Source organism: Hyla sarda, chromosome 11 (assembly GCF_029499605.1).
Source record: "Hyla sarda isolate aHylSar1 chromosome 11, aHylSar1.hap1, whole genome shotgun sequence".
Lineage (NCBI taxonomy): Eukaryota > Metazoa > Chordata > Amphibia > Anura > Hylidae > Hyla > Hyla sarda.
In genome coordinates, this window is record NC_079199.1 from 91108115 (window position 1) to 91123711 (window position 15597).

Sequence of the window (15597 nt, forward strand, 5' to 3'; positions counted from 1 at the left end):
ATAGCAAACACAGGACACAGAAAATGTTGTCTGGCGCTGGTAAGAACCAGAACACCAGCAGCATTACACTAATCTTCAATGCAATCCTGTGTAGCAGTATAAGAGACAATATTCAGGCAAACAATTAGGTATTTTGTCGGGCTGTACAAAAACTTTAGGCTACAGCAGCTGGGACACCAATACCGGTACTGGTGTCAGGACAATACATTTATCTATTTATTAAAGGGGTACTCCGCTGCTCAGTGTTTGTAACAAACTGTTGCGATCACTTGAGTCGGCACTGGAAGCTCGTGCCATCGTAGCTCCGCCCCCTCATGATGTCACACCCCACCCCCTCAATGCAAGTCTATGGGAGGGGGCGTGGCAGCCATCACGCCCCCTCCCATAGACTTGAATTGAGGAGGTTGGGCGTGATGTCACGAGGGGGCAGGGCTATGACATCACAAGCTCCTGGCGCCAGCTCCAGAGTTAAGAACAGTTTGTTCCAAATGCTGAGCAGTGGAGTACCCCTTTAAATGAAAATACAGAGTTAACAACAAGGTCTGTTGGAAAATGTTTATTATCTTTCCAGTCACCAAAGAATTTACTGGAATGAGACCTTGGGGCAAAATCTCTTGAGGCCGAATCCCTTGAGGCCGAATCAGCCGTGAACATACATTATACCCAGTAACATACAGTATATAAATGATAGCCTTATTTTTAGCATTTTGTAAAACAGAACAGAGAGTGCGGCATGACACGAAGGTTTATTTCAGGACTGTAAGTATGCAGAAGCATTAAAGCAAATATCGGCTGCAAAATTATTACATTCTACACATCTAAATACATTTAATATAGCAGCGTGACATATATAACATCATTGTATGAATGGAAATAATCCCAGTAACCTGTAGTAGCTATTTCATCTTAACCCCTTAAGGACACAGCCCATTTTGGCCCTTGAGGACACAACCAACTTTAACCAACCTTGCCTTTCACGAGACGTAACTCTTTTATTTTTCCATCCTCAGACCCATATGAGGGCTTGTTTTTCTGGGCAACCAGTCGTACTTTGTAATGACTCCTTTTACATTTTATTTTACCATATAATGTACGGCACAATAAAAATATTATTATTTGTTGGGGTTTTGTTTTTACATTGTATACTTTACTGTAAAACTGATGTTTTCTTTATTCTGTGAGTCACTATTATCACAATGATACCCATCTTTATGTGTTTATCTGTTACTGTACTACTTCTAAAAAAAAGTTTACCTTTTTGCATGAAAACTAGTATGCTTATGGCTGCATTTACAACACGATTGCAGCTTACGGTATACCACGGTTTTAGGTCCGGTCACAAAACCGGATAAGGGGCAGAAATGAGCCAACCGGAGTCACTGTTTGACTGCGGTCAGCTCATTAAAGTAAATGAATTTCAGAGGAGGTCCGGCTTGGGTGCAGGAACGCCTGGTTTTCCCCTCCCCCAGCTGGATCCGGCAACCGTAGGCTGCAAACGTGGTGTGAATGCAGCCCAAAATGGTCCTATTTGACTCGTATGACTTATTCTTATTCTTCCATGTATGGGCTGTATGGGGCTGTATTTGACTTCTTGATCTCTTTTTATTCTTTTTTTTTCCTGGGATGTCATATGGTCAAGAATCAGCAATTTTTTACTTTGGGATTTTTTAAAATTTACATCATTCACCGTACAGGATAATAAACATTATATTTTAAAAGTTTGGACATTTCCACATGTGAAGATACACCAAATAAGTTTATTTATTTTATTATAAAAAATTTTTGTAAAATAGGAAAATGTTTCTACCCTCTCATACAGCCCCATATAAACCAATTATAGGGGTCAGGACAGCGTGATTTTAAACAGACCTATTTTGTTTAAAAAGTGTAACTTTTTTTTTTAAGGAGGACAATAACAGAAAAGCATGTAACCATGGGTCATCATTTTAATTGTAATGACCCACAGAATAAAGAGAACATGTCAGTTTTACAGTAGTAAAAGTTGCAAAATTTAGGTTTTTCTTTTTAATTGGCACATTTTGGTCAAAATTATTTGTGAAGAACTCCAAAATTTGGCGACATTTGCATTTTTATAAATTTGACATTGTTTACTTTCAGAAGGATAGTCATTCCACATAAATTAGTTAATAATTCACATATATAATATCTCTACTTTATGTCGGAACAATTTCTTAAATATCCTTCTACTTTTTAGGACATCAAAGGGCTTATGCTAGGTTCACATATATCAGGTGTCCGGCACTGTTTCCCTCTGGTGTACACTGGAGGGAAACTGATGCTAGAACTGATCCCATTCACTTGAATGGGACAGTTCACAATTATCCAGCGTCTAAATTTTGACGCCGGATAGTGGGACACGCCAGATGGCACCGGACAGGGGAAAGCAGCTTGCTGCGTTCCCCTGTCTGCTGTCCAGAAACAATCATGACAACTGATATATGTTTTCATCAGTTATGGCATCAGTTGCGTTGAGATCTAGGCTGAGTTTACCTATGCCAGATGCCAGACAAATGTGAACCCAGCTTTACAAATGTTGAAATTTGTATTCAATTTCTGAGAGGCCTGGATGCCAAAATCTTTCATATAATGTAATTTTTAAAACTGCACCACTCAAGGAATTCACAACAGGATTTAAAAACTTTGTTAACCCTTGAGGTGGTTCACAGAAGTTAAGGCAAAGTGGAGGTGAAATTTAAAACATTTAATTGTTTTGCTAATTTGAAATTTTAAGCCCTTAATGACCACGGATGTATATTTACGTCTGTGGCTGACTCCCGTTATGTGAAGAGGGCTCAGGAGCTGAGCGCTTTGTACCTGCTGAGTCCCAGTTGCTAACAGCAACCGGGACCCGTGGCTAATAATGGACATCGCCGATCGGGCTGATGTCCGGTATTAACCCTTTGGACTCCGCGATCATAGTTCATTGCGGTTTCTAAACCGGGAGAAATCACTGATGGTTAGCTCAACGGAGCTGTTTGGGACCGCCACGGTGAAATCGCTGCATCCCGAACAGCTGAGAGGACAGCAGGAGGCACCTTACCCTGCTCCTCACTGTCCGATCGGTGTTTTATTGCTGCAAGCCTGAGATTTAGGCTTGAGCAATTGAGCGCAGATAACACAGATCAATGCTATTGCTATGGCATAGCATTGTTCAGTGTATGCAATCAAAGGATTGCACAAAATAGTCCCCTATAGGGACTAAAAAAAAGAATAAATGGAATTTAACCCCTTTCTGAATAAAAGTTTGAATCACTCCCCTTTTTCCATTTAAAAACTAATATGCAAACAAAAATAAAAATAAACATATGTGGTATCACCCCATGCGTAAATGTCAGAACTATAAAAAATATAATGCTAATTAAACTGCACGATCATTGGCGTACACATTGGCGTACACATTGGTCACTTTGTGTACAATAAATTTTTTTATAAAAAGCGATCAAAAAGTCCCATCAAAGCAATTATAGGGCCAATAAAAACTACAGATCACAGCGCAAAAAATGAGCCCCCATACATCCCTGTTTATGGAAAAATAAAAAAGTTATAGGGGTCAAAAGATGACAATTTTAAACTTACTAATTTTGGTGCATGTGTTATAATTTTTTTAAAGTAGTTAAATAAATAAAAAACAATATAAATTGGGTATCATTGTAACCATATAGACCTATATTATAAATATATGGTGTAATTTTTACCTAAAAGTGCACTGCATACTGCGTTTTTGTTTTTTATTTTGCCCCACAAATAATTTTTTTCGGGTTTCACCATAAATTTTTGAGTGAAGTAATTGATGTCATTAAATGGTTCAATTGGTGGCACAAAAAACAAGCCCTCATATGGGTCTGTAGGTGCAAAATTGAAAGCGTTCTGATTTTTAGAAATTGAGGTGGAAAATACAAAAGTGCAAAAATGAAAAAAAAAAAAAAACTGTGGTTCTTAAGGGGTTTATATTTTTTTTTTCTGAAGCATAGCATGGATTAGCAAATTCACCTGAATATTCATTCTTCGTAATCTGAAATTTTTAGAAATATCCCCTGTGTGGCCCTAATGTGATGCCTGACTAGCACATAGACCTGTGAAATAAAGGATCATCCTGTGGATTTTTGGGCCTTCTCTTTATTAAGGTGTTTATCAAGCACCATATTCGGCTGACGATTGTGTGAGAGGTCTTGTTTTTTGCGGAACAAGCTATACATTTATTGATATAATTTAGGGGTATGACTTTTTGATCAGTTTTTTTATGGTGTTTACTGGGTGGCATGAATGACATGTTTCCTTTATTCTATAGGTCGGTACAATTATGAAAAAAAAAATAGTCTTTCTTATTTGGAAAATGGGAGTGATTTCAATGGTTATGGAAGTGGTTAATTTATATAGAGGTAAACAATATTGGATTTTTTTTTTTTTTACACTTTATTACTCCCCATAGATGTCTCATACCTATGTATTGCATTGATCAATTAAATCTTTGCTCTATTAGTAGAGTCTACTACAGACAAGCTCTATCAATAGAGGAGTCCCAGCAGTGACGGTGGATCAGGTAAATGCTTTGGGTGCCGGGATAATGGATCTTCTGGCCACAATATGCAATAGTGCCATGTCCAGGAAATCTAACCTACTGCATCACCAACAATGGCTCCTAAGGATAGGGGATAAGTGACTGGAGAGCTGGAGTGCCATACAGTAGATCGCGGGGGATCCTACTGCTGAGACAGTGCCCTGTGATCTACTGTATGGCACTCCACCTCTTCTTGAGCACAAAGCAGGGGAAGACATGTGTACAGCACTTGTGTATCTCTATCTCCCCCATAGAGGTGTATGGTGTGGAAAGGAGACATTTTCCTAAACAGGACTACCATTTTAACATGCATTTAAATGCTGCTGTTAACGTTGACAGTGTCATCTAAAAAGTTACTTGCTGGCTGAGGCCCTCAGCTGCTGAAGTCAACTAAGAGTAACCGGGTATGGAGCAGACTCAAGTCAGGAGCCTGCTCCAAACACCATAACATATCAGAACTGTTCTAGGTCAAGAAAGGGTTAATAACTGTAAACAAAGTCAATAGACTCCCAAATGGACTCACCTAGGGTTCTTCATTTCCATTATCCAAAATTCTAGTTTTGTGATGGCAGGCCAAGCTCACGGATCCTCTAAGGTGGTAGAATTCTCTTGGACGTTATCTATTTCCATCTGACAGGCCTTCATGAACTTTGGGCTCTTGTACAGTATGCATCAAATATGTTTAAGTGAGCAGAGAATGAAGAAGACCTTACAGCACCCAAAGCAACTTTTGCTTTTTTTTTGCTACCATATCAGTCAGATTTCATTAAGCATTCATTTTAGTGAACAGACTTTAAATTTATCTCAATGTTTAAAATATTAGTATCATTAAGGTGAAAGCTTCAATTTCAATAGATTTTTGAGATTTTTTTTCCATTCTACTCTATATGTTAATATTATATTTGTATCTTAGGAAAAAAATACTTTTCCCGTTGACTGATCCCTTTAATCTCAACAAAAATGAAGGATAGCAACAGTACCATTGTCACAGAATTTGTTTTACTAGCTTTCGAAGATCTTCATGAATTTCAAATTTTGCTTTTCGTTGCCTGTTTAATCATTTATATTACTTGTTGTCACGATGCCGGCTGGCAGGTAGTGGATCCTCTGTGCCAGAGAGGGATTGGCGTGGACCGTGCTAGAGGATCGGTTCTAAGTCACTACTGGTTTTCACCAGAGCCCGCCGCAAAGCGGGATGGTCTTGCTGCGGCGGTAGTGACCAGGTCGTATCCCCTAGCAACGGCTCAACCTCTCTGGCTGCTGAAGATAGGCGCGGTACAAGGGAGTAGACAGAAGCAAGGTCGGACGTAGCAGAAGGTCGGGGCAGGCAGCAAGGATCGTAGTCAGGGGCAACGGCAGAAGGTCTGGAATCACAGGCAAGGAACACACAAGGAACGCTTTCACTGGCACTAGGGCAACAAGATCCGGCGAGGGAGTGAAGGGGAAGTGAGGTGATATAGGGAAGTGCACAGGTGTAAACACTAATTGGAACCACTGCACCAATCAGCGGTGCAGTGGCCCTTTAAATCGCAAAGACCCGGCGCGCGCGCGCCCTAGGGAGCGGGGCCGCGCGCGCCGGGACAGAACTGACGGGGAGCGAGTAAGGTACGGGAGCCGGGGTGCGCATCGCGAGCGGGCGCTACCCGCATCGCGAATCGCATCCCGGCCGGAGGTGGTAACGCAGCGCCCCGGGTCCGTGGAACCGACCGGGGCGCTGCAGTGAGGGAAGTGTAGCGAGCGCTCCGGGGAGGAGCGGGGACCCGGAGCGCTCGGCGTAACAGTACCCCCCCCCTTGGGTCTCCCCCTCTTCTTGGGGCCTGAGAACCTGAGGATCAGACTTTTGTCCAGGATATTGTCCTCAGGTTCCCAGGACCTCTCTTCTGGACCACAACCCTCCCAATCTACTAAAAAAAAAGTTCTTCCCCTGACCTTTTTAGAGGCCAAAATCTCTTTAACAGAGAAGATGTCCGAGGAGCCGGAAACAGGAGTGGGAGGAACAGATTTAGGAGAAAAACGGTTGAGGATGAGAGGTTTAAGAAGAGAGACGTGAAAGGCATTAGGGATACGAAGAGAAGGAGGAAGAAGAAGTTTGTAAGAGACAGGATTAATTTGACACAAAACTTTAAAAGGACCAAGATAGCGTGGTCCCAACTTATAGCTCGGGACACGGAAACGGACATATTTAGCGGAGAGCCATACCTTGTCTCCAGGGGAAAAAATGGGAGGAGCTCTTCTTTTCTTATCTGCGAATCTCTTCATGCGAGAAGAAGCCTGTAAGAGAGAATTTTGGGTCTCTTTCCATATGGTGGAAAGATCACGAGAAATTTCATCCACAGCGGGCAGACCAGAGGGCAAGGGGGTAGGGAGGGGGGGAAGAGGGTGACGGCCGTACACCACGAAAAACGGAGATTTGGAGGAAGATTCAGAGATTCTGAAATTATACGAGAATTCGGCCCAAGGTAGAAGATCTGCCCAGTCATCCTGGCGGGAGGAAACAAAATGTCGTAAATAGTCACCCAAGATCTGGTTAATTCTCTCTACTTGTCCATTGGATTGAGGATGGTATGCAGAAGAAAAATTTAATTTAATCTTGAGTTGTTTACAGAGAGCCCTCCAGAATTTAGACACAAATTGGACGCCTCTATCCGAGACGATCTGTGTAGGCAACCCGTGAAGACGAAAAATGTGTACAAAAAATTGTTTAGCCAACTGAGGCGCTGAAGGAAGACCAGGAAGAGGGATGAAATGTGCCATTTTGGAGAATCGATCAACGACCACCCAAATAACAGTGTTGCCATGGGATGGGGGTAAGTCAGTAATAAAATCCATACCAATCAGAGACCAAGGTTGTTCGGGGACAGGTAGAGGATGAAGAAAACCAGCGGGCTTCTGGCGAGGAGTCTTATCCCGGGCACAGATAGTGCAGGCTCGCACAAAGTCCACCACATCAGTCTCTAGAGTCGGCCACCAATAGAAGCGAGAGATGAGTTGCACAGATTTCTTGATGCCCGCATGACCTGCGAGATGGGAGGAGTGACCCCATTTGAGGATCCCAAGGCGTTGGCGTGGAGAAACAAAGGTCTTTCCTGGAGGAGTTTGCCTGATGGAGGCTGGAGAAGTGGAAATCAGGCAGTCAGGAGGAATGATGTGTTGAGGAGAGAGTTCAATTTCAGAGGCATCTGAGGAACGAGAGAGAGCATCGGCCCTAATGTTTTTATCAGCAGGCCGAAAGTGAATTTCAAAATTAAATCGGGCAAAGAACAGAGACCACCTGGCCTGACGAGGATTCAGCCGTTGGGCAGACTGGAGGTAGGAGAGGTTCTTGTGATCGGTGTAAATAATAACTGGAAATCTTGATCCCTCCAGCAGATGCCTCCATTCCTCAAGTGCTAATTTAATGGCTAGAAGCTCTCGATCCCCGATGGAGTAGTTCCTCTCCGCCGGAGAGAAGGTCCTGGAAAAAAAACCACAAGTAACAGCATGCCCGGAAGAGTTTTTTTGTAGAAGGACAGCTCCAGCTCCCACTGAGGAGGCATCAACCTCCAATAGGAAGGGTTTAGATGGGTCAGGTCTGGAGAGCACGGGAGCCGAAGAAAAGGCAGACTTGAGTCGTTTAAAGGCGTCTTCCGCTTGAGGAGGCCAAGACTTGGGATCGGCATTTTTTTTTGTTAAAGCCACAATAGGAGCCACAATGGTAGAAAAATGTGGAATAAATTGCCTGTAATAATTGGCGAACCCCAAAAAACGTTGGATGGCACGGAGTCCGGAGGGGCGTGGCCAATCTAAGACGGCAGAGAGTTTATCTGGGTCCATTTGTAGTCCCTGGCCAGAGACCAAGTATCCTAGAAAAGGAAGAGATTGGCATTCAAACAGACATTTCTCTATTTTGGCATAGAGTTGATTATCACGAAGTCTCTGAAGAACCATACGGACATGCTGGCGGTGTTCTTCAAGATTGGCAGAAAAAATCAGGATATCGTCCAGATATACAACAACACAGGAGTATAGTAGATCACGAAAAATTTCATTAACAAAGTCTTGGAAGACGGCAGGGGCGTTGCATAGACCAAAGGGCATGACCAGATACTCAAAGTGTCCATCTCTGGTGTTAAATGCCGTTTTCCATTCATCCCCCTCTCTGATGCGGATGAGATTATAAGCACCTCTTAAGTCCAGTTTGGTAAAAATATGGGCACCTTGGAGACGATCAAAGAGTTCAGAGATGAGGGGTAGGGGGTAGCGGTTCTTAACCGTGATTTTATTAAGACCGCGGTAGTCAATGCAAGGACGTAGAGAGCCATCTTTTTTGGACACAAAGAAAAATCCGGCTCCGGCAGGAGAGGAGGATTTACGGATAAAGCCCTTTTTTAAATTTTCTTGGACGTATTCAGACATGGCAAGAGTCTCTGGGACGGACAGAGGATAGATTCTGCCCCGGGGTGGAGTAGTGCCCGGGAGGAGGTCAATGGGACAATCATATGGCCTGTGAGGAGGTAGAGTCTCAGCTTGTTTTTTGCAAAAAACGTCCGCAAAGTCCATATAGGCCTTAGGGAGACCGGTTACATGAGGAAGCACAGGGACACGGCAAGGTTTACTGGGAACCGGTTTTAAGCAGTCCTTGGAACAAGAGGGCCCCCAACTCTTGATCTCCCCAGTGGACCAATCCAGGATTGGGGAATGGAGTTGAAGCCAGGGAAGTCCAAGAAGGATTTCAGAAGTGCAATTGGGGAGGACCAACAGTTCAATCCTCTCGTGATGAGATCCGATGCACATTAGAAGGGGCTCCGTGCGGAAACGTATAGTACAGTCCAATCTTTCATTGTTTACACAATTGATGTAGAGGGGTCTGGCGAGACTGGTCACCGGGATGTTGAACCTGTTGACGAGAGAGGCTAAGATGAAATTTCCTGCAGATCCAGAGTCCAAGAAGGCCACAGCAGAGAAGGAGAAGGCAGAGGCAGACATCCGCACAGGCACAGTAAGACGTGGAGAAGCAGAGTAGACATCAAGGACTGTCTCACCTTTGTGCGGAGTCAGCGGACGTCTTTCCAGGCGGGGAGGACGGATAGGACAATCCTTCAGGAAGTGTTCGGTACTAGCACAGTACAGGCAGAGATTCTCCATGCGGCGTCGTGTCCTCTCTTGGGGTGTCAGGCGAGACCGGTCGACCTGCATAGCCTCCACGGCGGGAGGCACAGGAACAGATTGCAGGGGACCAGAGGAGAGAGGAGCCGGGGAGAAGAAACGCCTCGTGCGAACAGAGTCCATATCCTGGCGGAGCTCCTGACGCCGTTCGGAAAAACGCATGTCAATGCGAGTGGCAAGATGGATGAGTTCATGTAGGTTAGCAGGGATTTCTCGTGCGGCCAGAACATCTTTAATGTTGCTGGATAGGCCTTTTTTAAAGGTCGCGCAGAGTGCCTCATTATTCCAGGATAATTCTGAAGCAAGGGTACGGAACTGTACGGCATACTCGCCAACGGAAGAATTACCCTGGACCAGGTTCAATAGGGCAGTCTCAGCAGAAGAGGCTCGGGCAGGTTCCTCAAAGACACTTCGAATTTCCGAGAAGAAGGAGTGTACAGAGGCAGTGACGGGGTCATTGCGGTCCCAGAGCGGTGTGGCCCAAGCCAGGGCTTTTCCAGACAGCAGGCTGACTACGAAAGCCACCTTAGACCTTTCAGTGGGGAACTGGTCCGACATCATCTCCAAGTGTAATGAACATTGGGAAAGAAAGCCACGGCAAAACTTAGAGTCCCCATCAAATTTATCCGGCAAGGATAGTCGTATTCCAGAAGCGGCCACTCGCTGCGGAGGAGGTACAGGAGCTGGCGGAGGAGATGATTGCTGGAGCTGTGGTAGTAACTGTTGTAGCATAACAGTCAGTTGAGACAGCTGTTGGCCTTGTTGCGCAATCTGTTGTGACTGCTGGGCGACCACCGTGGTGAGGTCAGCGACAACTGGCAGAGGAACTTCAGCGGGATCCATGGCCGGATCTACTGTCACGATGCCGGCTGGCAGGTAGTGGATCCTCTGTGCCAGAGAGGGATTGGCGTGGACCGTGCTAGAGGATCGGTTCTAAGTCACTACTGGTTTTCACCAGAGCCCGCCGCAAAGCGGGATGGTCTTGCTGCGGCGGTAGTGACCAGGTCGTATCCCCTAGCAACGGCTCAACCTCTCTGGCTGCTGAAGATAGGCGCGGTACAAGGGAGTAGACAGAAGCAAGGTCGGACGTAGCAGAAGGTCGGGGCAGGCAGCAAGGATCGTAGTCAGGGGCAACGGCAGAAGGTCTGGAATCACAGGCAAGGAACACACAAGGAACGCTTTCACTGGCACTAGGGCAACAAGATCCGGCGAGGGAGTGAAGGGGAAGTGAGGTGATATAGGGAAGTGCACAGGTGTAAACACTAATTGGAACCACTGCACCAATCAGCGGTGCAGTGGCCCTTTAAATCGCAAAGACCCGGCGCGCGCGCGCCCTAGGGAGCGGGGCCGCGCGCGCCGGGACAGAACTGACGGGGAGCGAGTAAGGTACGGGAGCCGGGGTGCGCATCGCGAGCGGGCGCTACCCGCATCGCGAATCGCATCCCGGCCGGAGGTGGTAACGCAGCGCCCCGGGTCCGTGGAACCGACCGGGGCGCTGCAGTGAGGGAAGTGTAGCGAGCGCTCCGGGGAGGAGCGGGGACCCGGAGCGCTCGGCGTAACACTTGTATTGTTGGGAATATCATTATATTTTTGCTTATTCATTTTAGTGTAAGCCTTCATGCTCCAATGTACTATTTTATTAGTGTATTTGCTGTTTTGGAAATTTTATTTGTTTCTATCATTGTCCCCAAACTGTTAGATATCCTTATTGCAGGTAGAAACCGGATCAGTTTTGAGGCCTGCTTCCTGCAGCTATATTGCGCTGATACCACAGGTATAGTGGAATGTTACCTTCTCACTGTTATGGTTTTCGATAGACATTTTGCCATCACAAGCCCATTCCAATATGGGATTATAATGACTCAATGGTATATCAAACTTGCTATATTTCCATGGCTTGTTGGTTTGGTTGCAGCTTTCATACCGACCATCTTCACAGCGTCTTTGAAATTCTGTGGTCCCAATGTGATTGACCATTTCTTCTGTGACCTGGCTCCTCTACAGAACTTGGCATGTTCCGATTCCTACGTCAGTAACCTTGTGACCAGCATAACTGCCATTTTCGTGGTTCTCCTCCCCTTCATCGTCATCATTGGGTTCTATACTCACATCATAGTTACAGTCCTAAAGATTAAGAGCGTAGAAGGTAAACGAAAAGCCTTCTCCACCTGCTCCTCTCACCTTATCGTAGCCAGCCTTTTCTTCATTACAGGCATCGTTGTCTACGTAAGGCCTAATGGCAGTGATTATGATAAATTTTTTGCTCTGATATATAAAGTTGTCACACCTCTTTTAAACCCTTTTATTTACACATTAAGGAACAAGGATGTCAAGACAAGTCTCCTTAGGACATTTATAGTGTTCAAGGAAAAATATGTTGTAACCTTCAAATGCAAATTTTGTAAAAATGAGTTATTTTCGAAATAAAACTTTCTTAATACCTATAGGTGTACTAAAGTTCAAAAAGCAAAAAAAATAAATAACTGCATAGACAGGAGCAGGCTGAAAACAATCAAGGCCACTGGACCAAAGAAAGCAGGGGCCCCTGCAAGACTTTATCCTGGCCCCACATCTTCCCAGCCCTTATTCCTACCCAAACCCCTCCTCGTGCCTCATCCCGTGCATCACAGGAGCAGCATAAAGCTATGGAAGCCTGGCAAATCTAATGAAAGGCTTCTGTAGGATCCTGTGTCAACATCCACCCTCTGAACCAAGTTCAGAAGGTGGAGCCACACAGAATTCTGTGTCAGGGGTGGGATACTGCAAAACACTGGACCCCTGAATATTTTACTGCAACAAACTATGCCCCTGAATATAATACTGCTACACATTGTACTCCTGAATATAACTCTGCTATACACTGTACCGCTTGTATATAAGCCTGCCACATACTGTACCCCCTGAATATAACCCTGCCACACGCTGTATGTCTGAATGTGTTACTACCACACACTGTTCCCCTGAATATAACACTACCACACACTGCCCTCCTGAATATAACTCTGCCACATGCTGTAACCCTGAATGTAATACAATACCCACTGTTTCCTTTGTCCTGCTCTAGACCCATCTGCCTTCTTACAGACTCCTGTTTCCCCATAAAAAACACTGCCTTATTTTGCCCTCCAGAATGCTCTGTCCTCCCCAGACTACTCTGTCCTCCTCTTAGACTCCCCTATCCTGCTCCAGATCTTCTGTCTCCCCTTACAGACTCCTCTGTCCTACTCCTAAACCCCCCTACCCTGCTCCAGACCCTTCTGCCCCATCTCAGATCCCCATCAGATGCCCCACCCTTGGACTCCTCTGACCTCCCTGGACACCTCTGTCCCCATCTTAGACCAATTTGTCCTTCCTTAGACCCATTTGTCCTTCCCTAGACCCCACTGTCCCCCTGTCTCTAGTGTTCCCTCTCAGACCCCTCTGCCCCATCTTAGACCTCTCCCCTAAATCCCGCTGTCCCTTTTTTTCAGGCTCCTCTTCTCCCATCTTAGACACCTTTGTCCTCCCCAGACCCCTTTTTTCCCCTCTCAGACTCCTGTGTCTTCCTCTCAACGCCCCCGTCCCCATCTTAGACCCTGTTGCCCTCCTCAGACTCCTCTGTTCCCCTCTTAGACCCCTCTGCCCCACTCTCAGGCTCCTCTATCCCCTTTTAGACTCCCCTGTTCCCTCTCAGACCCATCTGTCCCCTCTCAGACTCATCTGTACTCCTCCCAGACTTCTCTGTTTTCCTCTGACCTATGACCCCCCTCTCAGACCCCTCTTTACTCCCCTTACAGACACCCCTGTCCTCTTTCAGACTTTTCTGGGTGGCTACAATTACTGTCTATGAGTTTCTTGTGGGAGAGATAACATTGGACCACTTCTAGGGGGGTGGAAATGCTGTCAGCAGAGGAAGTTTTGTGTAGCACACAGGTCTTAAATCTACACCATGCGCCCAGCTTTCATACTCTTCTTTTGCATGGACACTGTGTTCTTCCTGGGCACAGCGTGACAGCAGTATTACGGAGTAAGAATACCACTGTCAGCTGGGCAGTCCCAGTGCTGTAAGTTAGCAGCGTGGCACAGCTGGTGGTGGGACCTTTCTGTGGCTTTGCCCTTGGACCATGTCTGAATGGTCAGATTGCTCAGTGCACCCCCATAAATACAGAATATTGTTCCTTTGCGACCTACTACATGTCTGCATGCTGCTGCTGCTGAGTTTTACTTGCTTTCACTAGTTGACAACTGCAAACAGTAACCTGCATAGAAGTTTGCTCTGGTTATTTAATCCTCTAAATGATGTTGTCATTGCTTAGAGTGGCCTATAGGTAGATAAAAGCTGCGTTATGGCAGCCTAGGTCTCTTCAAAGGCCTCTGTGGCTGCCATGACAGAGCAGCTTGCCATAGGAATGCTGTACTAGCAGATCGTTAATCTGACATAAATATAGCATTGAACTTTAAATGCGAACTATCACATAGTAAAGTCCCCTAGAGATAGTTTAAAAATGAACAAAAAAATTAAATATGTTAAAAATATAATAAAATAAAAACATATATAAATTCATTGTGCTAAAAATGAGCCCCCACGCAGAATTGTCAAATTATGTTTTGTTTTAAAAACATTGAAATAAAAACACTGTGGTTCTTAGAAGGAAAGGATAAAACATCCATGAGGAAGGAAATGGCTTGAGTTCTGGGTGAGGCTTAGTGGGGGCAACACGTAGGTGAAGCAGGAGACATGCATGCATGCTGGTAGTACTGGTATCAGGAGCCTCCACCTGCGACTGGATGAGCTTCTCCACCCTTCCACAAGAAATCCTGTATGCGGGAACTGCTGCATCTCACAGATAACAGACCTGCTGTGACATTACTACAATCCCAAAAGGTGAGTCTGAAGAGTTACAAAGGGGTCGTGGTGGTGGAGGGTGGGGGGGGGGGGGGGCGCAAAGGGGTTGTGTAGGTGACAGAGGAGCCTGAAGGGGGAACCAGAAGTCTTTAAGGGTATTGGGCAGAGCAGTGTAAGAGGTGAACAGAGGGATCTGAAGCAGGACAGAAGTGTCTAAAAGGAGGATATAGGTGTCGTTACGTGGAAAACAGAGGGGCCTGGAGAAGGACAGAGTGGTCTGGAGAGGGAAACAGAGGGTCTGGAAAGGGACTGAAGACTCTGGAGAAGGGATACATAGGGGATCGGGGGAAGGACAGAGCAGTCTAAAGGAGAGGGGCAAAGGGGTCTGAGGGAAGACAGGGGGGTCTGAAGGGAGGAGGTAGAGGGGCTAAAGCCGGACAGAGGAGTTCAAGAGGGGACAGAGGGGTCTAGATGAGTCTGGAGGTGGAAACAGAATTCTTTTTTTGGGGGGGGATAGAGGGGTCTGGAGAATGACAAAGGAGTATAAGATGGGGAGAAATGGGTCTTTGGGGTGACAGGGAAAACAAAAGTGTGTAAGAGATAACAGATGACTCAGGAGGAGGACAGCAGTATCTAGAGTGGTAAACAAAGGGGGTCTGGGGTAGGACAGAGGAGTCTGGAGGAAGGGGACGTAGGAGTCTGTAAGGGAGGACAGAGGGGTCTGGAGGGAGAAACAAAGGGTTTCAGGGAGGACAGAGGAGTCTGGAAAAGGGAGACAGAGGGTTCTGGAGGGGACAACAGAGCGACCTGGGGGGGGGGGCAGAGGAGTCTAGAGGAAGGTGACGGAGGAGTCTGGAGTATGGGAAAAAGGAGTCTGGGGAGGACAGAGGAGCCTGGAAGAGAAAACAGAATTCTGTAAGGTAGGAATAGAGTGGTCTGGAGAAGGGCAGTTGAATCTAAGAAGGAAGCAGAGAGGTCTTGGTGAGGACAGAGAGCTCTGGAGGGGAAAACACGAGTCTGTAAGGGGGAAAAGGATGAGTCTAGTAAA

At 45.8% G+C, this 15597-nt stretch overlaps 1 protein-coding gene across 1 annotated transcript; it reads left to right on the top strand.

The window, feature by feature from the left end:
* The first annotated feature begins 733 nt into the window (after positions 1–733).
* On the top strand, positions 734–12151 carry LOC130294919 (olfactory receptor 10A2-like). The gene is made up of 2 exons (XM_056545070.1): positions 734–759; positions 11332–12151. Exons 1-2 carry the CDS (start codon positions 734–736, stop codon positions 12149–12151), a joined length of 846 nt encoding a protein of 281 aa, XP_056401045.1.
* Positions 12152–15597: the final 3446 nt, after the last annotated feature.